Genomic DNA, 24372 nt, shown 5'->3' with positions numbered 1-24372 from the left:
CAAAGGTTTTTTGAAATTTGTAGACCAGTGTAATTTTATGGTCGAAAGCAGCGCCTGATTGAAAAAAGATAGAAAATCACTTGATTCGAGTTCACCGAAAACTCTGTCATTTTGCTTGAAATTCCCAAGTATTTTCAGTCCCAGTTATTGATCGGCACGATATATTTCATGGTAAAACAGATTTTTGCAATGATTTTATCATACATAGTTATCATACCGGAAGTGCGAGGTGCAGTTTTACGTTGGTAGCTGAATTTTGCAGCCAATTTGACTTTCCAGCTGGTCTATAATACATCTGAATTATTCAAGTATGCGGTAAGCACAATGCAACGCTGCCCTTATTACTATGTACTTCACTAATTATTCAGAGCTCATAATATTTTACAAGCCCGACCATCATGCTTCGCCATCACCTCCATGGTCTTTAGTAAAGCCCTGGTTTAGGTGCTCGATTGGTGAACTCGAATGAAACGTGTTCTTGGCTGTGATGTATATATGTTTTCAGAAAATTGCCCCAAGGGGAGATCCTGTGCAAGACCCAGACGTGCCGAACCATCCATTTTTTATTGTAGTCGGTAAGTATGCAACAGAGCAATCTAGTTCTAGTTCTAGTTGCACATTTGTGTTTTGGGTTCTAAATGACTGGCGCACAGACCATTGAGAATACTGACCCTAGCTTTACGTGGAGATGGTCTTTCAGCTAGTAACGTATCTCGCTAGCGCCAGTATCGATTCCTCAGTCGCTGAAAATGCGTTTCCAGGCATCGTGCACAGCTCAGAGTTCACATTAAAATGAAATTTACGACAATGATTTTTTTGTTGTATTTGCATTCCTTTTAATGAAATATTACTTCTTTTGTGGTCACTAGGACCATCGCCTGTTAGGTAGCACAGTGCTGTACTGACGTAGAGTTTTAAAACGTGGTTGCCTTGCTTATATCGATATTGAATTCATGCGGCCCGCGGCCGCTACGAAATTCGAAAAGGGGCCTGTCACCCGTTTTGAGTTGGCGACCCGTGGTCTATACTAACCACTCTCAATTCTATTCATTTTAGCCCCCGGAGGCGTGTATACACTTTGCCAAAGAATTTGTGGTCACTTCAGAAAGAACCGCAATATTTTCCACCGACAGCTTCTGCGTTGCATTAAGTTATCTGTTTGCCGCATACTACGTCTTTAACATATAATACCCACAACAACTTATAGCTACTCTGGAGTTCATACAGAGGTAAGCGAGATTGAAACTGTTGCATTTCCATTTGACCTAAGGTAACTTTACGGCAATTTTGGGCCGGCCCATCGAGCGCTAAATTCGATGACATATTTATAGCAGAGTGAAATTTATGTTTTCGTAATCAGTACAGCAGTAGCCAGGGATGTAATGACTCGAGTCATGACTCGACTCGAGTCACGATTTTCGGACGACTCGACTCGAGTCATTTTCTCAAAATACGAAAATGACTCGACTCGACTCGAGTCAATCTGTGCAAGTCATTGACTCGAGATTCAGGCGGCCAAGACCGACATTTCATTGTAATTTCGAAGCCAACACATTATTGGGATTTCGTTTGTTGGTACTGGTGCTTGAAAATGCGACCAGAAACTGCTAAAAGTGAGGAAAATTGATATATTATAAATGCTAACCATTCAATATCACCAAACAGAGTTAAAAAGTGGGTTTAGGAAGACTTTAACTGGAAACTGAGCAGTCAACACAATGACTTGGACTAGGACTCGAGTCATAATACCATGACTCGGACTCGATCCTCTGTTCGCTGACTTGGACTCGGACTTGACTCGGTGGGAATTGAAAATGACTCGACTTGACTCGAGTCAAAAATGTAAAAGTGAGATTGACTTGTGATTCGGTGCCTTGTGACTTGGTTACAACCCTGGCAGTAGCTTTCCATTGATATCCGTTTTATCAAATTTAGCGCTCTTCAAGCCGACCAAAAATGGCCGTAAAGTAGTCTTCGGTTAAATGGGAAGTATAACGTACCCAAATGCATGCAGCGAGTCTTTCTATCTCGCTGCGTCCACACCATATAGGACACTACGGCGAAACCAATGTAAGCAGCAGGACCATAACGTAACTATAATTTCAGTACACGAAAGAATCGTCTTTTACTACTCGACTCGAATCATTAAAATTAATACTCGATTCAGACTCAAGCTACTATAGAAACTCAAAACCGTTATTTAGTTGACAATCAATTTATACGGTATTTTTAGTTTTTGTGAGTCTGTGCCCCATGAGGTAATCTCCCAAATCTCAATATAGCAAGGTTTCCCAACCTCGTATCCAGCCCCCCCCCCCCCCCCCCCTGCGACCGGTTTTGAAGGCAACAGAGATTCAATCGTCCGGCGGTCACTGCTTTAATAACTGTTGCTGGTGTAATAGTTTTGTAGTTATGTGTTTATAAGATGTCTTTCATTTATCACAGGATCTTTGCTGAGATATCAGGAGACGGGTCGCGATCTAGCAAAATAAAAAAAAGATGATATTCACACCAAGGTCCGGAAACTTATAAAGCAACATCGTGCAGCCAACCCAGGGAAATGCTGAACCTGCAACCCTTCAATTGCGTGAACTATATGCGTAATTATGAGATGCTGCAACATTTGATTAATATACAGAAGTTTTCAGTACCTAATGTACTTTTATGGCGAGTATGCGTTAGGTTGAGTTAAGACTTTGGTGAATTCGCGTACAAGGATGAGAATGACGTCAGAAAACAGTCATATATGCGTCGCATGCTTCAGACAGTAAGGACTGCATGCTTTGACTTCACCAGATTTACTAGTGGCGTAACCAGAATTCAGGTTATCCAGACTACCGATTACCGATAGCAAAGGTTACCAGTCACTAGTAGCGTAACCGATTTCAGGTTATCCAGACTACCGATTACCGATGTCAAAGGTTACCAGACACTAGTAGCGTAACCGATTTCTGGTGACAAATGTTACTGGAGACCTCCTGCCACTGCTGAGACAGGTAAATTTACCTGAATTTTTCTAACGTGCGATATCCATGATGTCGAGCTTTATCGCCATTGCACGTGAATGCTTCTTAACCCTTTGCGACACCACAAAGTCGCACGTGTGTTATGGTGCATATCCCGAAAATATTTCAGCTGAAACCCAAACGCGGTGGCTTTCGGAACAAATCCCCTCAATTGCTTAACTCCAAGTCGAGACCATATCATGTTTAAAGGTCATATTGTGATTATATGGTGTCATGCAATAAAACTAAATGTAAATGCTGTACTTTGATTCTATCAATTAATCATGTGACTCGGAAGGATACGCGGACGTCTGGTGTTACGCACAGGACCGTAACTGCCGCACCCCAAACCCATCAATTAGGGAGCCCGAGCTCGAAGGGAACCCAAATTATTTCGTGAATAAACATCAATCATGGAGTATTTTCTCGAAATTTTGGAAACTTTTACAAAGAAGAAATAACAATTTGAAATCGTGTACGTCTTAGTTTAGTACGTTTGGGCGATTTCAATATCTTTTGAAACGGCAGATACGAGGACACGAAATAGCATCATGTACCGAAGTTATTATACCAACGGGTACACCCGAAGATGTTTGATCATTATTTAGGGGTCCTACCTTTTCCAACACACCTCACTCGATCAGCTCTACCGGTAATTCTGATAACGTGTGCAGAGAGATGATAAAAATTGAAATAAATATATCTGCAATTCCCGATGATATTGACCGATTCAATCATGAATTATAGCAATTTTTCGCGCTTCGCGCGTTCGGATTAAACACCCGTTGTCGGACACCCAATGTCGATGGTAAAGTATCGGCAAAAAGCGCAGGGCCCAAGGGGGGTCTGGTGGGCGAAGCCCCCCAGAAGTTCGGTTAATTACCATACGGTGGCCTGGTTGCGCACTGTTGTCCATGGGCATGCGCAGTGATTTGGCGTGTTTGGCGTTCTACGCAATTGGAGGCCTACAGACGATGTATCTGGATGTGTCTCACTTTAAATCTACAATAACCAGACGAACCCTCCGAGTACGAAAAGCGATGTCTCGAGAAACTATTTCCTTATCGCATCCCCGTGAATCCTCTCATGTCATCGTTGTCAAAAAGAATCACAACGTTTGATAAAGGCTGGGAGCCCAATAAAATTAATGCCAGTGTTGAACAATTAGCAAAAGCGGGGTTTCACTACATCGATTTGGACAGAACCAAATGTTTTTACTGCGACGGTGGGCTTCGTTGGGACCGGGAAGACGAGGTTTGGACAGAACATGCTAAATGGTTTCCGCAGTGCGAATACGTACTCCGAATGAAAGGCATCGAGTTTGCGCAACGCATCGAAAAGAAAAACCCGAATCTCAATCGTCCTGTGATTAGAAACCCCATAAGGAAGCAAGAGTTGATTAAACGTCAAATATTGATCGGTGGAAACGTCAGTCGAGCGATCGAGCTATGAGTTGAATAGAGGTGGTAAAACGGTTCTAGCGAGTGAACACCATTTTACTTTTGTGATACTGGTCTAACTGACTTAGAAAACCGTGTCTTTTGTGATGATAACATTACCGAGAAATTAAAATAAATTTCGTGTATATTCATTGTAAAATTACTTGAGCTATGAGAAGATGACGGGGCGCAGTTGGTCACTATGCGAGTGTGTCGGTGTGAATAAGCAGGCGCGTAGTCAGCAATGAAATAGGCCTACTATCACTTTTTCTGAGGTAGGCTACTGTAATCGGTTTTGTTTACTGGTACTGTCAAAGTTACCAACGTGTTTGGGCTCGACAGTTTTATGGGAACCTACTCTATGTAATTAGGATAGAAAGCGATTTCACGATACCAACATTTCTTTAAAACTACTTTTATATGGAACAGCAACAGTTGTTGCTTGCACCAATTACAAGGTACGTAATACCGGAAGTTAACGCGTTGATGCGAGCCAGAATGAGAATCAGCTGTTTCTTTAATTACTTAATATATACTCTATTCATTATGTTACTTTATTTAAGTTAATCTATGTCGGGGCGCCTAATCCACACTTCTACTACACGACATCCTTTCTGGTTCTCGATATGACTCGAAATGACACGCATATTTATAATCATAACAGATCATTTATCGTTACTGTCTGGGTCGACAACAAAGCAAAAGGGTCAAGTACGACAGTATGAGACAGACAGCAAGCGTCACTTTGCACGGATTCGCCGAACGTATTGACACCTAAAACACGCACCAGGATCTCACGGATCTGGAGAAAACTATACTGATGTCACGACCGGCAATTATTCCTATGACCCACCGTACACGAAATGGAATCAACCGCGGAACGACAAGTCAACCAGTTTAACGGGCAATTATTGCCAAGCCCCGTCACGATGTTGGACCACGGAACGACAGGTCAGGGCGAACCGATTTGTCGGCAGGCAACTATTACCAAGACCCGTCGTGTACGATTGAAGTCAGCTGTAGGTCGTGGAAAAATACAGTAAAATTACAATGAATTATCATAAATCATATCCCCAGTCTCGTGTCTGGCCAGAGTACAAAGTCAATCGAGATATATCCTTAGTTTATTCTTTTTCTCTCTAGTGTCAATTATTCCCCCTTTTTGATTGCCGCACAGAGGGTCATAAAAGCATTGCTGCAAAATTGAGAATCAGGTATTTCTTTAATTACTTATGATACTGATAATCTTTGTTTGTATATTATAAATCTCGAATTGGGGGATTCCGCACAATTACCTAACTACTGGTGTCGTCGGAAGCGTTGCGCGTTATCATTACATTCGCCACGACCTATATATATTGGGTACAGTGTATTTTCGGCACTCCTTCATATCTAATAGACGGCGCGGATTTGCAAGACACGATCGCGTATTTCAAGAAAATTAGCCACATGGTTCGCGTTGAAAACTAATAAAAGCCTTCTCAATTTCTACACAAAGAGTAAGCTATGATGTTATTTTCAATAACTGTCTTTTTGTTGCTGTTTATTACTGGCCTACAGTTAATATTTCCGCGGGACGGATGACGGTTGCACGATAATGGAGCTGAAATTGAACTAAAACTTTGGGGGTCCGCGAATACAGAAAGGTTGAGAACCACTGCTCTAATGGCTTCGAATATCACTGACTATGACGTCTTAACAACGTCTAAGGCAGTGGTTCCCAACCTTTTTGTCTTCATTCGCCACTTCAGATTTATTCCGAGTCTTCATTCCCCACTACCCAAAACTATCGCGTATTTCCTTTATACTTTTGTCATTACGGAGCAGCTATTTACTTGTTCGAGCACACAAGACACAAAACCACGCCAGTACGCAAGACAATCGCCTATCACTGGGACATAAAACGAATTGTCAACCGATACCGGTATTCCCACCTCAAAATTTTGCGAAAGCGGTATTTGACGTCATACTGGTCGTGCTGGATGCGTTTGTGACGCCATCATTGGTTATATCCTTACTTAAAAATGAGTTTTTGTGAACAACGCGATATACTTTTCGATACATAAATTCAGAGCAGTTAACTGGTAACGTTAATATGTAAATATGTACACTATCCTGTATATAATGTTTAACAAATGCGTCTATTTATTTCCTCACCAGAAACCATTGAATTCCCCGCCAGTGGGGAATTCTCCACCGGTTAGGAACCACTGGTCTAAGGAGAGTTAAGTTCAAATATGTGTCTTATATGCTGCCATTAAGAATGTAATGGCAGTTTATATAGCGTTGAAAACAAATTTGACATTTGATTGCACTTTGAGCCAATGCGGTGGATTGATTAAAACTTCACAGATATGTCACCCGCTAGACGTGCGTAGCTTTGTATTACATGTTTGGTGTGCTCGGATACGACCAATCAGGGTTTCAAGGCTTCCACAGTGGAGAATAGTATAGAGACTGTCAGATTCGTTGGTAACTTAGCTATTATACACGGAGGATATAATCTCAGTACTCGAAAAAACCATCTCTTACTACTCGACTCGGAGCATTAGAAATAAAACTGCTCTGGCTAAGCGGCGTAGCCTACTAATAAACGTGATATACTCACATAAAACACGATAGTAAGGTGGCGATGTAAATTTACGCAGGTTATTAATTAGGACACTTGTTATGTTCTAACAAAGCCAACGACTCTGGCGAAATAAAACCACATCAGGATTGCGTCTGATATGACACTACTAAATCATCGAAGTGATATGTATTCTTCATGTAGGGTTTTGAAAATATTCAAGATGCACCATTGTGCCCCATCTTCCCTCAATCGGATCTCGGAATACTCACTATTGGACACCGAGACTGATACGCCAGGGAACATCATGTGTGTAGCTTCTTATCATGCCCTGTATATTTGCTAACTATATGCACATGGTAAGATTTTATGCTATAATGGGCGCATACAAACTGGCAACGCGTTTACTAGTTCTATATCGGATTGTCAAATTTCGAATACTTAGATTCAGATATACAGTGCCGGGATCCGCGGCACAGACCGCTGACAACAGTGAACAGGCATTGATGGGTGAATTAAAATAAGAGTCTCGAATATAATTGGTTGGATATTATATGTACCACGGGTACACGATCGAGCCCAAGTACACTACCAGATTTCAACAGTACACATTTGAAAGGGGCTAGTGGTTTAACAGGAACTACATATACAGCTTAATGAATGGGTGAACCAAATAAGCGCCTTAAGTGCATGGTGCCAAACAGTAAAGAAGGCTACAATAAGCTATAAATCGCATTAAGCTAATTCTGCACAGGTAAGTGCAAATTTATAACGATCACGCAAACAGACTATAAAAAATCTCGAAAGTAAAAAAGAACAACTATATTTGTAGGTAAACGCAGGCTCATTCCAATCATCATCATCATCGTGACACCATGCATTCTTCCGGATATATGGTATTCGGTGAATTGAGAGCTACAAGGAATAAATATAGATTAGGGTCACAACACGTCATCTGTTAGGAGGGTCTGTCCTCCTTTATCTGGAAATCGAAAATGCCATACGAGGACGCCTACATGTCCTCTTTTTCGGCAATTCGTCCGATTTTATAGCTTTGACATCCAGGCGATTTTGCAGGTACAGCTAAAAATGCCACAATAAACGACCAAAAGTCTGGAATCTGAACGTTCGAGCGGGTGTTTCGGGAGTGGGGTTGTGTGAACCAATATTGTGACCTTGACAACCAGGCTTAAATTCTTAGTAGCCTAACCGCAAAATGCGGGTTGCTGATTACTATAAAAGGGTCGTCCTAATCCTACTATTCTAATCACGGCCTCATTCGCACCTGGTCGAAGAAGCTCTTGTGACCAAAATAGGTCATCACGTTCGCCCAGCCAGCGGCATGGCCTGATTACCAGTTCGAGTGTAATTGTTGATGTTCATATCATCCGTGAGGCTATTGAGACCTGTGAAGAGCACTGGAAATAACACGAAATATGGACTGTAGTAAAATTAAGGGTATATGTTATAATTATAGACAGTCTCGTTATATTGCTTGTCACTTCAACATCGACCTTTCATGGTTCATTTAAAGCTAGCCCACGGGCCCACAATGAACCCAAGATTGCAAACCCCTGTTATAGATCAAGCTTAAAGGGGCACTGCGCTCTGAAAATGATGTGGTCTCAAATTGAAGGGCAAAACGAAAAAAATTGCCGCAGCCATTTTCTTCTTAACGCCGCCGTAATGGAGCTGCAATTTATTGAAATTCCCACAGGATCTTCACGCTCCAGCAGTCGTGGCTGCGCGTCATCGTTTCTTAACCCGATCAGAAAATTTATGACGTGATATCTTCACCGTCGCACTTGCTCGACGCGATTAGTCAATCACTTAGAAAACGAACTTTAGATAGTTGTCAGCCGATATTATGAAGAAATTATGTCTTAGACACCGGGGTGGTAGGCGTAAGGTACCGGCGCTCAACGTACGATGTTAAGTCAGGAGGATTTGTGTCTGAAGCTTGTCATGACTCTATAATATTTGTCAGTTGACTGATACTGAGAGGCCGTTACAATTGAATATTGATGTAAAGCTATCCATACAGCTGCAATTTTCAAGCTGTGATTTTACACCGTGCTGCGGCAATATTTTTTTCGTTTTGCCCTTCTATTTGAGACCACATCATTTTTAGAGCGCAAGGCCCCTTTAGTTACATAGTGAGTGAATTTGGGCCGTTTTTCACGGGCCAATCATATGAAATACATAATTGTTATTTGTGGTTCATAGATCGTACCCGCCAAGCACATATGGACATCGACAAATGGACATCACTTTGAACGTACCTGGACGTACTGTGCTGGTCGTGTTGTCCACATATCGAGGAGGGGATGTTGTGGTTGGGACGCTACCAATAGTTATAACCGCTGATGTACGACAATCGAACATACATGCTCGCAAATGCCCATGCAACTGTGAAGATGAAATGTTAAACATACAGTTTTTTTTTTAATTTTCAGTTTCTCAAAATGTTAGGTGGAATACAAATTCGACACAATCTGCCTTTCTCTGTGAGTACGTCTATAAGGTTTATTAAATTATTATTGATTAGTGACCATTAAATCTATAGCTTTGCATTCTCCGTCCCCTATACTCTCTCCTAGCAATCTAAAAATAGGAGAATTGGAACGAAGTCACAAGGTTCCGAGACACAAGTGCGTTTTAGTTTTATAGTTTTCACTCGAGTCAAGTCGAGTCATTGTCAATTCACCACCGAGTCAAGTCCGAGGAGCAACGGGTCGAGTCCAAGTCCTAGTGTCGAGACTTGAGTCCTAGTCCAAGCGGTCACTTTCCATTATCGAATTGCAGTCTGATTCACTCACTTCAGTGAAAGTCGTGGCATACCATCGCATTCATGTTATTCCTAATATACTCATTACACTGGGCGACAATTTTGAACGAAAAATTTGTTGACTTCGATTTTGAACTTGATTTGGGTTAATTTTGGCATGCTAATTCCACAAATGCCGCTGGTTTTCTTCTATCACGTCAAGTTTATGCTCTACGACATATGCCCAAAATATTCAAATTTTCACAAATTTATCCATAATAATTTTTCATACCATATATAAATCCACACTTTTATCATAGAATAAGTTATATATCCAAGGGGTCAATTGAATTATTAGGAAAATAGGTACTGGTATCGATCTAGGCCGAAACTTTCATCCATTTTTGGTTAGAAGATGCAATCATCCGAGGATATTTCAGACACATATTTAATGCAAACTGCAGGATATGGAAAGAAAATAAACATTACATTTACTATCAGCTATAGGTCCAATGCCCCATTCCGCTTCCCAGTGCAACTTGAAACTCCTCTACGCTCGATAATTGGGAATAAGATCTTAGGGATAGCAGGCCTAATGATGAAAATTTTGAAATCGAAGATGATTCTGAACGTATAGAGTAGTCCATAAACGCAGGTTAAATGATCTAACATAGGCTTTGGGATTTGGAAGAGAAATATTCGGAACTTTTAGCATCCATCCGTGCGAATTGAGAAAAGATTACTTGGCAAGAGAGAGACGATATCTCACTTTCGATCATGAGAAACGACGTTTTCATCGTAGGGCTATTTTCGGTATAGCTCTGTGTATTGCCGTGACACTGGCATTGGTAGAATACTGTTACCATGGGTTGCTGGAGGAGTTGGGAATCCAGATTTATAACTCAAAAGAATGGCAAATGTCTATTGGTGACTAAAAAACAATCCTATAGTGTGGCATTCTCCAAAAGGGCAATATATTTGGTGCATTACCAATAGCACACTCAGTTCTTCATCCTGAATGACACAGAAACATTGAGAATAATACTGAAACATTGAATTGTTGCAATATCACAAGCACAATTGGACCATATATATCAGCTTTGAAATATTGTGTTTCTTAATGGTCCGACAATAAAGATGCTCATGTATAACCCTGATGGACATGTGTCACTTCCATATGTTTATGTCGGACAGCAGACATTCAAACAAGCTAAAATATCTAAATAATTTACCGGAAAATCTTGCCATAGTCTGCGAGGGACAAAGAGAAAGTAGCCTACCCCTCCCCCAATATCTGAAAATGATGAGAGTAAGATGCCAGAATAGATTGTAGCTTCGATATGTTGGCTGACTTTTGTTCGGGACAACCCACAAAATTATGAGTTATTAGCGTAAATTTGAACCCTGAAACTCAAACTTTATTAGTCCTGCAGACGCAATATCAGTTTAAATCAACCAAATAAAGCAGTTCAAACGAGTCTATTGATCTACTTTCGACTACTCGTGGTTTTTGAAACGTTTTATAAAAGAAATACATAATACTAAAAGTAGTAGGGGAGATGTGGTACCGATGGATCACTGGGACCGAAAATACTTGAAAAATTATCCATGATAATTCCATGATTACACTCCGTGAATTTGTCTACAGTTACATGCTGGCAGAATCTTTCCCCACATGCAAAAAAATTCGACCTGCGTGAGTTATGGGGTCTGTGACGAATGATTTACGTCTTAGGGGGTGTGAAGTAAATTTGGATCGACATTATCATTTTTCTATGTCACCTTTCAGACTAACAAACCCGCCATAATTTTTGATGTGAAGTATAGGGCTTGTATCAAGGTATATAATGGCACATATTTTTTGAATCAATACCATCCTCGAGTGAACTATTTTCAATTCAATTTCAATATTTATGGGGTGGAGGACCTATGGCACCATAGTTAAATCAAGCAAAATAGATGGACCAACTAATCACTTAACAACAGAAACCCGCCTACATATATATAGGCTGTAAATCATAGGCACATGCATGTGGTGTTTTGTCGCTATTACGAGGTATATGAAAGTCAAAATGTCGATTTGCGGGTAATATGTATGTGTTAATAATTTTGTAAGTTTGGGCATAAATCAAAACATGATTTTATGCCAACCTTTGAGTTGATATAATCTATTTTATTCTTGAAGGTCGTGACGAAACATTCTTCATTGGCTTGCTGTAGCTTAGCTTATAGTACACAACAAAACAAGTTAACAAATTTAAGTTTTTGAGCGTATGTCTCATGGGTCCCATGGTCGTGTGCCTTGGACCCACCGGGTGGAGACCGATGACACGTTCGAGCAACAAATTTTAAACGTTTATAAATATTTTTTGAAAGGGCGGATATCCATGGTAATGTCCGCGAAAGGTAGATGTTGTATCGAAGTGTTGAGACAGCAAAAGATCTGCTATTCTCGGCTGAAGATTTGAGGGCCAGAGATCATTCTGCAATTTTTGATCCATCGGTACCACATCTCCCCTACTTTTATGTGAGTTATGAGCCTATGTGGAGGGTGCCTAACCCAAAAACTTGACGTGATAGAGACAAACCGAAGTCATTTTTGAATTCAGCGTCCAAAAGTTAGTCAAAAACAACTGTCAAATCGAAATCAACAAAAATTGTGTTGACCAGTGTTATCTCACTATAAACAATAGACATGTTTAGTAAACCGGATAAAATCCTGTTTCCGTACAAAGTCGAATCAATAGACGAATTGACTAAGGTCGAGTCAAGTCGACTCAATGAAAACTTGCGACATCTAGTCTTTATACAACCCTGGGAAATAGAGCCCCCACTCACCATGACGACGTAGTCAAATTTGATAACTTTCAAGCCTGTGTTTGTCGGCCTTAAATCAGGCACTTGTAGCTGTACGTTTTTCAAATTGATTGTCTTGCCTGGCTTGCATTTCGGGCCGTTGTGACCAACGATCATGTAATGTACTACCTTCACTCTGCCGTGAGCTTTGTATGTCACGCGTAGAGCAAGCATAAGTACAGTTCGCAAGACGAATATTGGGCTGGAACATTTCACAGTGTTTTATTTGCGGTAATTTGCGGTTATATTTGCGGTCTTCACATTACTGTGAAGACAAGGAACCTGTTATTCTTTAGAGTAGCATTCGCGACGATTGTATCTCCTGGAACATATCCGGTTCTGTCAGTGCCTACTTCGCCTTCTATAGTGCCGGCGAGACAGCCGCAGCATACTGATGTTTCGTCACTTCCCCCGGATGGTCCCTAACATAAAACTTTTGGTATGTAGTTGAACGGAATTTTTTTCATAAATGCTTGATTTCACGAAGTTCATTACATTTCTGATTGTAACAGCAGAAGTTTGAAGCATATTCTTGGTACAGGACCACGTAGCACCATCAGCTGACTATATGCGTCGGTTGTAAGCCAAACACGCGTCTTCTTAGGTGAAGCACGGCATTTGATGATACAAATTCCCGGCGATAAAACGACTGACCAAGTTATTTATACCAAATCTAGGGCAAATAAAATCCGAATTACAGCAATATGACCCTAAAAACACTCGACAAATATATATCCTTTTCCAGCACAGCGCGCGGTTCCAAATGAATCAAGCATGCGTAGAGATAAAATAGAATCACCTCTCCAATTCTCTATACTCGTTGCTGACGATTACCCCTGTCGAGTGTCAGCCAAAATAGTCAGGTTCATTTCAATATGAATATAATTTTCAAATATATTGCAGCAATCAGCTTCATTCACGTAATCTCTACTATTCCAAGAAAATCATGGTTGTTTAACGATACCAATACTCCTTATAAGCTAGGGTTATCATATTTTGGTATCGGGAAAAGACGAAACGTTTTCAAAATTTTCAAACTTAGGATACCGGAGATAAATCTTGAAAAAGACAGTTTTTCTTCAACACTATGAGTTGGTTGACTAAAAAAAGGTCGTCACCTTCGTTCGAACCACGATTTTCCTATTTGTGCCCATTCTCACTACAATCTGTCTACTACTATATTAGCTCTAAAACGTGCGAAGTAGAACGAATTGCCAAAAAGGTGGACATTTAGGCGTCCTAGGAGGACATTTTCATGAGGAGGACAAATCCTCCTAAAGGAGGACGTATGGTAACCCTATTATAAGCGTGATTGCCATCACGTATGCCTATCAAATATGAGTAATATGCGTATGTTCGCTACGTATTGTTCCATTATTTTCACACGATTTGGGTCGGTTTTGGATATGCGATTGTTGGCTAACAGGATTCAAGTTAGGTAGTGCATCTTTTAATGATTTTGTGTTTCAACGCTGTTATAATTGAGAATCGTGTATTCCGGAATTAGTTTGCTTGTGCCTATGCATGAGGTGAGGTACTGCCTCGCATGCTTTACCTGATTCTATCAATGATGATGGCGGGTAGGAAAATCGAGGAGGGATCAACCGATATTTCTACTATTTGTACTATATGTACTGTATGCAATGCAGCTATAAGCCTACCGTCATGTCATGAAGGCAGCCCAAGTCCAGCAACTGACGTACTCGTATAACATTCTTCGTCTTCGTCACAGAATCCGATCCGGGTCGTTCCAATTTTAGCTTCACGGTATACTTTACGTATCCGATGAAGTCTAAATAATATATTGGTTGGACCTTTTCATTTCTTGAAAAGCGTTTGACGACCATAACATACCATTGTACGTGCTGATCGAATCAGTCTCGAGTCTGAACTGGAATCGTATTTTGTGATTGCCTTGCATCAAACGGCCGGTTCGGCTGGAAGCTTCCCCTTACACGGAAGCACACATATTGATATAAAAAGTAGGGATGGTGTGAACAAGATGTCGACCGATATTGATTTTGCAGGCCATTGCCGATTTCTATTATCGACACACGCACAAGGCCGATAACCGATAAGATATGCTGATATTAATATGGCAGTAGCGGATAGCCACTTCCAAAAATATTATATATTAGGCAAGATGGCACTTGTACAATGTGCATGCCACAGAAAGCTGAACAACAAACGAGCAAACTGAAACTAAAAAGAATTATCGCTGAATTGTGCACATTCATTAAAATTTAGGCTGGTCCAAAAAGAAAATCTTGATACAGAATTGCAGAATGCAGATCACTCCAGTTTTAGATTGTAATCCAGGACGCGCATACAGTTGCTCTGCATGCCCACCAGTTAGTGCAAATGTAAATCTGTAACTTGGGCTGGGCAATATCGAGTACCTGAGTGATTCGATTCTGAGTCACGTATTATGCTTCGAGTCGAGTCGAGTAATCGAGTATCACCCATTATGACGTCATAACATAATGTAATACGTCAAAGTTCAAATATGTACCGTTTATGCCACCACAAAGAATATAATGCCTGTTATCCATCTCGTAAATGATACTTTGGTATTTTTTCGACCATACCGATTTCATTTCACTTGGTGAAAATGTTGCGGGATAATCATGACTTCGGAAATGCGCTACGTCCAGTAACCTTTGTAGCTTTGTACCATATGTTTTGTATGCTACGATACTGCCAATTAAGATTTCAAGCCTTCAACAGTGAAAGTTAGTTTCGAAACTTTACTTCTCATTGACAAATTAACTTCCAGTGCCGAGGACCGTATAATTTCAGTACTCGAAAAAATCATCTTTTACTACTCGACTCGAATCATTAAAATTAATACTCGATTCAGATTCGAGTAATCGAATCATTGTGCCCAGCCCTATCTGTAACATCGCCCTTTGCGTCGTCAATTTCTTGAGATCGAAAACACGGAGCAATGAATTTCCAATATTTTTGACATTTTTTGATATAGAATATAGGCCAATATCGATGATCGGGAAAACTCCAAATATCGGCCACGATAATCGGCCATGTCGATAATCGGTCGACCTCTAGTGTGAACCCCTGAAAGGTTCTGGCTCGTGTGAACGTGAACCTTTTTTTAGGCAACCTGACAATTTTATCATTAAGCGAGTGAAATGTGAAAAAAATAGTTATTTTTGAACAACCCCATCATATATGTTTCTTTGAATGGGCAAGGTGCGTGCTCGTTCGGTGCTCAGTTTCTTTTCGTGCTGCTGCCACCACAGCCATGCAAAGAGTGACAGTCTGAAGTTGAAAGGGAATGAATTTCGACCAAAGATGCTATAATGACGTGAAAATTGTAATGTATAAAAAAAGGTTCACATGGTAGAACCTACCAAGGTTCGTTTGTGAACGTGAACCTCCAAATTTATGCGGTTCACACCAGAGTTGGATCAATTACATTATTTCAGTTCAATTACAATTACAATTACAATTACTTTCATGAATGTTTCAATTACATTACAATTACTCCGTGCTAAAAATATCAAATTACAATTACAATTACTCCTTGCATGCTTCAATTACATTACAATTACAATTGCTGCTGTTGAACATGTAATTTAATAATCATGAATTCAACCGTGCTCCTTGACAACCGTAGCGTCGTATTTAACAACAATTCAAGTCTAGTTCAGATTGTGTAGTAATAAATGCGTTTATGTGCGTACATAGTATGCTATGTGAGATGTCATCGTGGCGTAATATAAGCGTGTTTTGAATGCTCGGTAATTATGGCTCACGTAATTGGAAATGTAAAATGTTATTTACCTAATTTCCTATGGGTTAGGATTAAGGATAGGGTGCAGTATGTCGTTCAAAAAGTATTATAATATATGCACGTGTTGGATTTGCGTCTATAGTATATAATTAAAGAAATAATATTATTTTTATCGAGGGACGTAGGAATTAGGATGAGGAGTGAAAACAAAACCGTGCTTTGTCAGATAAGACGTTATCTAATATCCAGTGGTCTGGTTAGTTAGCCAGACGAAATAACGACGCTGCATCGTGATCTGAAATCGTATTGTAGATTGCCAACCCACGGATAGATGCGCAAGATGAGAGTCACGGATGAATGCACCGACAAACATACTGCAGAGCCGGCTAAAAGCAGCAAACTTTGTAGTCCTAGAGGTGGCGATCCATGCGTCCAAATTTGATGCATCTGGTCTTTATCGTAAGCTATTGATGTACTAATTCCGAAAATACAAAATAAAATCTCGTCAGGGCAATGTAACTGCCACAAAATAGCCGTTTAAGGCCGACTGTTCTGAAAAGTGAGAGCGCTGCAGCAGCATGACCACAACAATTACCAATTACGCCCAGCGATTGTTCAGAACAATGCCGATTCTCAGACTTTCACGACTATTTTGGAATGGTACCATTGCCTGGAAATATACTTTTATTGCGGAATCAGTGCGACACTAGCTTTCGATTAGGACCATACATATCAAATTTCGACGCTTGGATCGCCAGCTATGGGAATATCAATTCTGCTGCTTTTAGCCGGCTCAGCAGTTCGCTTCTCGGCGTATTCAATCGTGAGTCACGTGTTGCGAATCCATCCGTTGGTTAGTAATCTAAAAATTGTGTACAATGCAGTGATGAGCGGAGTCTGCTTTTCGAGACTCCGTGTCCCTCCGACAACTTTGGTCTCCGAGGCAAAGTCCCTCCGACTCCGGGGATCTCAATCCCAGACTCCGAGATAACCCGAAGAATCTTGTCCAGTCTCCGAAACATATTCAGACCATTGTCGAAGAATCCCAACCGATGTTTTCGATAGACTGTCTGATATTCATACCAGTTTTTTTAGTATCTGTGAATTGCCGAACAGTCGCAACATCACTTCTGAGAGTCAAGTTCTCTCCAACAAAATAGACAGTCAAGCTAATAGAACTGCGACCCTTTAGATCGGTCCACATATCTGTGGTGATGCCAGCCAGCCCATAACACTTGATAGCAACTAGTTCCTCTGATAGCTTCTGCTTCAAAGATGAAGCCTCCTCATCCAACTTACGTTTCACCGTAAATCTGGATGGCAAAACGTCTTCTGCACCACACCACGGCAAACCGGCACTTCTACGGTATTCTCCACCCGGCGATCAGTGTTCCCCATGATCATTTTCTCCTTTGATTTCTCGCTTACTTTTTTGTTGGAAGAAAGGAACTTTCTTCAACTGCGATCAATTCTTCTTACACGCTTCGATATGTCTTCGAAAATGCGGCGTACCACTTGTCAACTTGTGATGCTTTAGCTGAACATTGCAATTTTGACATCTCGCAAACCCAGTATACTGGCCGTTATTATCATGCAGCATCAGAGTGAAATCCTTCCACACGTCACTCTTTTTCTGCGTCTTTGTGAGTAACCCACTTGACGTCGACGGTGCTTCAGCAATCATGTTAAAACGACGAAGGAAGACCAGTCAGTTCGAACTAACTACCACTAACACCACTGAAATCGACGATCACATCACAGGTTTCAGTAAATTAGGTTCTGCATCGCCATGAAATAGTTGATGGAACTGCACTGCACTAAACATACATGATGCATCACTGACGCACCGATCGACGCTCCTTGGAGTTGACTAAATGACTAGTGACTTCCAATTTTGAAGCTGATACATGATATCTGGAATTTGGAGTCTGAGACAGACCAGCAGCAGAAACTTGATTGCGGTGCTGATTTTTCTTATCACATCAAAGTCATTTCTCAATCAAACCAAACATTACATGACGAAAATTCAGAAGAGTTCTGGATGACTGACTACGTCAATCAATATTGAAGGAAGCGTAGTTGAGTTGATGCGAGCAGAGCAAGGCAGACGGTTGTAGTTATTTAGTGAGGCTATTAAGAAATTCGGAATATTCTGTTTTTACAGGGTAAGATCAGCTTACCTTAGTGATTTATGTATTGTTGAAATCTTTAAAGCGGGCTTAGATGCTGGTATGCCTCTGTGAGCGGATCTTACTAGTGAAAATTCGTCGCAATGTCATTAAATCATGTAACACATTGCATAAGTTATTATTGTCTCCATCCAGATACTTGCTTGTTGTATGTATATTTCTCGCAGATATAAAGGTAATATTGATGTAACACTTATTATCGATATCTCTCACTGCAAATTGCAAGTACGATAAAAGTTGCGAAAGTAATCACAAAAGTGGTATCGGATATTATCTTATTTCAACTGATACCAACGTTGGGAATACATTTTCACAAAATGGACCTATTACTATGTTGAATTTCATCAGGATAATGGGATATATTCCGTTATGATCATGAACTTGCTGGAAGAATCAGGGTAGCTAAAGGCTGTACCATAGGGAAGCCCCGCTGTATGTTTCTGATTGTAAATGCTTCGCACAATTACTGGGGTAGCATGAAAATTAGTCACGAAACAAATACGCAAGGAGGAATGTGATGTGACTATAGAAGACTGCAATGACAGCAACGTGGAAGATTCTGGAGATCTTAACTCATAATATGGTGACATTCAGCAGTGGATTCAAAGACTGCATCTCAAGGCAGGGAGCAAATGATGTACTGCGAATGATATTGGGTGTCTTCAAGTTTGTGAACTACAGACACTGCTCAACGGAAATGCCTTGCTAGATCACTAGGTTACTCTCCAGTCCCCAATTGCAGTGCAGATGGCTGATTTTTATGCACTTGGCAATCATTTTTGCATGTTACCCGTCATATTACAACTTTACAAGGTGTGAACTGTCTGTGTTTTGGTTTGTAATCAATAGTGTCTTCTGGTCAAAGCTATCGAAAGATATCGGGGGCAAAACTTACAATACTCCGGAAAAATATCTGTTGTAAACTCCGACTCCACTCCGGGTATCACAAAATTGGCAAAACTCCGCTCCGAATCCACTCCGACTCCGCTCCGGTGCTCATCACTGGTACAATGGCAGCCGAGGCCAGCATAGCGGTAAAAATAAAATAAAAACTTCGCCCGCAAGGGCGCAATCAAGGGCTTCCGCGAATTGATCCACCAAATTCCTTGTCGACATTTAAAGAGAATGCATTATAAGTCAGTTGTTTTATGTTGTGCTTGTCAGGTCTCAATAGCAATTTATTGTAATTGAAATTGCAATTGAGCAAAATTTTTGTCAAATTACAATTACAATTACAATTACACAAAATAAAAATGCTTCAATTACAATTACATTACAATTACATTGAAAAATGTAATTAATTACATTCAATTACAATTACAAATTACAATTGATCCAACTCTGGTTCACACACCTAACGCGAACGTGAACCGCACTTTCGCACCATCCTTAATCAAAATATTAGAAACTTACTCTCATATAACTGAAAATCTTCCGATACAAGCGAGGACACTGAATTATAATTTGAGTCATGATTTGGATGATGCTTGTCACCACTCGATGCAAAATGGAACAGTTGTACACCCGTGGTACTTGATCAGTGAAACAGAAATGTTGAAACTACTATAAAATTAAGTTGACCTTAAGCATTGATTCATATTCAGCGTTCACTATGCACTTTGACAAGGGCTAGGGTGATAGGGAAGTGATGACCCATTTTTCAGTCGTCACACCGACCAGATGGCCAGATGGGCAAAGTGGTGATCCTTTTGTTAGTCGTCAAGTAACCAAATTCCGCGTTCAGGCTACGGAGAAATCTTGGCTGTTTTTAATAATTGGTACACGTTTACGTAGTTACGGAGATAAAATAATTTCGACCCGTGTCCGGCCCGCGTCCGTAAGTTGCCCTCGCTGCAGTACACCGACACCAATCCTTACCGTGCAAAGTCCGTTTTCCGTCTAGCGGATATTCTTTATCGATGTGGGCGTGCTTTCCTTCATGCCACATACAGTACGCTTTGCAAACAAGACGAACGACAACCGCTGCAAAGGATACAATTCATGGATTAACTCGTCAATGGGGAAAGCGAGCGTGTTGAGCATGTGTCAAATGTGAACTTAAGCAAGGCGCAGGCGCACACTGACTTCTCTACGCGACATCTACGGCAAACGTCGTAGACCTGTTATGGGTCCGCGACAAGCTTGTACGATTTTCCATGTTAGGGGAAGGTGCAGAATTGTATCTGCCAAGATCACGTTCGAAAATTGAAACAAATCAACGTAATTTGTGTAATCGAAACATAAGTATTACAGGCACTGGCGTAGACATTGTGGTTCGTATGCCCAACCTATTTCCAATGTAGAATACCTCTCTTTTTCGAAACCAAAATCGAGCCCTAATATTTCTTAACGTGATCGTTCATCCCACTGGGAAACATTCATAACCATGTTCAGATCATTACAGGCGCACCCTTTCCATTTTGAGATGTCATCATTATGACATAATGTGGACAATCAATGGCCGGCCTTTCATAGTCAATCTTTGAGACGGTAACTATACGCTTACTTCAGCAACATCAACGGAAACAAAGGGTGATGCTTCAATCTCATTATCGATGGCTAGCAATTCCTGGATAATTTCAAGTGAAACCCATTCAATTTCATTACAAGGGATGTGTGCGTCAGCGGTTGGTCTACGAATCAAACTGCAACAGTAAACAGCAAAACAAATTGAGCGTATCCGTGACTGTGACCGAATAATGTAACCTGTAAATACATGTAAATGTATTCTGAAGGTACTCACACGTAACTTCCAGGTTTCCCGCTGCAATCTCAATATCAGCATGGCCAGCAACGACATCACCTGATGCGTAGTCTGTTTTACCGTCATCCAGTACTATGTCGAACCTCTTGATCCTCGCCATTTCATACTACTAGGCCTACATCTAATCATTTTGATTGGATCTTTATGAACGGAGCTTAACAGTTCGACTACAAAATCCAGTGTTAAGTTCGGACCCATACCGTCCTTCAACCAAAGCGAGCTATGTGCGAACTCCTGGTCCAAAGCCATAACTCGAATGGGAACTGAGTTGTCGGGATGGTGCCAATCCTGAAAGGTTCTAGTTCCTGAGCACACTTGGCATCGACAATCCCAAACACGCTGCGAATGCGTCCATTGCTTGAGGAGCAAAGTAGTAATAAAAATCCCGATGTCATACGATGACTTCGCAATTGAAGTCGAGATGCGGAGTTCTTTCTTTTCACGACCCTTCTTGCAAACGAAATTAATGGCGTATAGTTATCCTTAATCAACGCAGCGGCCTCAAAGCTATTAATGTTCGCAATCATATTTTCGATTTGGGAATGTGCCACGGCACACCTCTATATTTGGTACGCAGATTACTGAAAAATGAAATAATGAGCACTTTCACAATCCTTCAGAAATAAAACGGCCGAGGGGTTGAAACCATTGATTTAGTATATATGGATGGTGCCGTTCATAAGATATAACTCATAACGTTGTGGCTTCAACGAACTGTCTCATAACAGGATTTTCCGAATGTTCGCTGGTGAAATTTAAATCTATTTTAGGTCATTCTGTACTTGTAAACGCCCAGCATTCACACTCAGTTTTCGAGTCTTGCTCATAGAATATATTCAGAGGCCGGCAACACTGCGGCTCCGCGCTAATTTCCAGTCTCATCAGACAAGGATAAAACTGGTACTGTAAGTGAATCTCGGCAACGAGCACGTATCAGCTGCGAAAGGGAGTTATTTTATTATTCACCACCAAAATATACTGATATGTGCCAAGCAGACTTCTCACAATCACATACAATTCATGACGCCGCAAGATTGTTCGTAGTTTTGTGTTGAATTGCCTTTCTTACTGCCAGAGTTTGCCAATGTAGTGTTCCTTGTTACTGAAGTAGAAGTGGAATTCACGTCGCAAACATCTATTCGAGTACACAATAAAAAGTATTGATTTCCCACTAAGTTAGAGAGCAAGTGCTCTAGGTGCACTTTTGTCCATAAAGCTTGAAACTGTTTAGTATAGGGGTTCCCAACCGGTGGGGAATTCAATGGTTTCTGGTCGGGAATAGACGCATTTGTTAAACATTATATACAGGATAGTCTACGTATTTATGGAGACATGCGCGATTACCGTTACCAGTTAACTGCTCTGGAATGTATGTATCGAAAGTTATATTGCGTGTTGTTCCCAAAAAAAGGTTGGGAATCCCTGGTTAAGTAGACGTAGAAGTAGTCGAAAATCATAACGACTTGAGTATAAGCAGCTCAAGTATGCAAAACCTAATAAGAATACTTCGAGAGGTAGAACTACTTCTTTGCTGACCACCTCTGATCGCTTCCACCTTGATGGATTTTGATCATACATGTGAAGATTACGACGACATTCCGGTATTTTACAAAAAATGCACACTGAGTATGTCCAATCTGCTGAGATTCGCTTTCAAACCTAATTATCAAGGCTCGCATACCGAACATGAACGTGAACAGAACGTTCGTGCGATGTCTACTGATGTAAACAGTCGAGATGCAATACACGCATTGTCGGAAAATTTTACGTGCGTGGAATTCCTGATCTACTCACATAGCCTATCCATCACTCGCCATGCGTCTATTAGCATCGTCTAGCTAGCTAGTGGCACGGTAGTTCTGCATGACAGAAGCTACTTCGACCATCGAACAGTGTATGTACAATGTGCATTGTACATTGTACAACAGCAGTGCTACTCAACCGGCGGACCGCTGTAAGAACGCGGACCTTTTCAATGTTGAATCCAAACGTTATCTGTCTCAGTATTTACTTGGTTTTTAACAAAGCCGAATCCCAAATTCGCAAATTCTCACTGTGTTTGGGTCTACTCACAGCTGCGTGTCTGATATGATACACGAATCAGCTGAAACCGAGATTTGTTTTGCATCACACGTGAGCTACTGCACACGATAGGTAAGCGACAGAAATAGCGAGTGAATGCTTGAATGCGTATAGCCCCTAATCTTCCATAATGCGTAGCGTAAAGATTGAAGACGGAATGTTTTAGTGGACCATTGTCTCAGTAACTCTATCACATGATAACAGATTTCTCTATGCATCTGAAAGACAAACTTTGATTGTACGGTCTGTGGCATCTAGGGTTGCATTTAAAACATGGCCTTTTTTATAGTTTTATTTTTTTAACCATGACGTTGCGAATCTTTGATGGCGGCATCACAGTGGATTGACATTGACAATTGAAAATATAGGGTAAATATGGCTACTTTGACGAAAAAGCCTTCCGACCCCTGTCATAAACGGACCAAAAATATCTATGACCAGGACTATACATCGGTATGGAGGATTTGTACGGTCGGCGGTCATCGTCATAAGAACATCCACCATGTCGCAGTGATATATAACTACTTTCTAAAACTATTGAACCGACTAATATTTCGAGGGTTCCCACCCATCCATATCTGATACGTCTCCTACATCGGGTGCAAGTAGGGTTGGATTATCCGGATAACGGTTAACCGGCTTTTGAACATTTGCGTTGATTTTTCTCGTATTCGCTCGTTCTGCGCGTGTACGTATAGATCTACAATAACACTGTGTAATGATTTGTCGATCCATTTTTCACGCAGACCTCGTGAAATCGATTGTCTCACTTAGCAGTTAATATCCGGTTAACCGGTTAGCTAAATTCCAAATATCCCAACTAATCCTAGGTGCAAGTCGTCCGTAATCTCATACTTCCATACTTAATGTTTTTTATTTATACAAAGAACGTTTGTATAAAACAAAATTTTAAAAGGGCTTTTTTGAAACACTTTCATGTGTTAAAA

The 24372-nt window shown here is 40.7% G+C and overlaps 1 protein-coding gene and 2 long non-coding RNA genes across 3 annotated transcripts in view; 2 read left to right on the top strand and 1 right to left on the bottom strand.

The window, feature by feature from the left end:
• Positions 1-24372, top strand: part of LOC145444692 (uncharacterized) — a 330781-nt gene that overhangs the window by 139436 nt on the left and 166973 nt on the right. The gene's annotated exons all lie outside the window — the stretch shown is intronic.
• LOC145444436 (uncharacterized) lies at positions 309-2748 on the top strand. The gene is made up of 2 exons (XR_013916683.1): positions 309-1229; positions 2446-2748. It is a non-coding gene; the product is annotated as an uncharacterized LOC145444436 (long non-coding RNA).
• Positions 7068-23641, bottom strand: LOC145444435 (arrestin domain-containing protein 3-like). Its single transcript, XM_080322416.1, has 9 exons — positions 21323-23641; positions 20458-20562; positions 14491-14586; positions 14298-14428; positions 12919-13058; positions 12619-12838; positions 9296-9422; positions 8299-8419; positions 7068-7928 (listed from the first exon to the last, which is right to left on the bottom strand). The coding sequence occupies exons 1-8, from the start codon at positions 21441-21443 to the stop codon at positions 8334-8336; spliced, it is 1026 nt and encodes a 341-aa protein (XP_080178542.1). The 5' UTR covers positions 21444-23641; the 3' UTR covers positions 7068-7928; positions 8299-8333.

The sequence above is a fragment of the Botryllus schlosseri genome, chromosome 8 (assembly GCF_051294905.1).
Source record: "Botryllus schlosseri isolate E-star chromosome 8, Bs_hap1, whole genome shotgun sequence".
Lineage (NCBI taxonomy): Eukaryota > Metazoa > Chordata > Ascidiacea > Stolidobranchia > Styelidae > Botryllus > Botryllus schlosseri.
The sequence above is the reverse complement of the archived record's forward strand: the minus strand, read 5'-3'. Positions and strand labels throughout refer to the sequence as shown.

Bases quoted from the DNA above. Each gene is read 5' to 3' on its own strand.
- LOC145444435 (XM_080322416.1), bottom strand. From the start codon at position 21,443: ATGGCGAGGATCAAGAGGTTCGACATAGTACTGGATGACGGTAAAACA. The intron at 14,429-14,490 runs GTATGTTATGGT...TATATTATTTAG, and splicing joins TTCGATCAGCACGTACAATG to ACTTCATCGGATACGTAAAG. The intron at 13,059-14,297 runs GTAGGCTTATAG...GTTTTATGTTAG, and splicing joins GCTGCCTTCATGACATGACG to GGACCATCCGGGGGAAGTGA.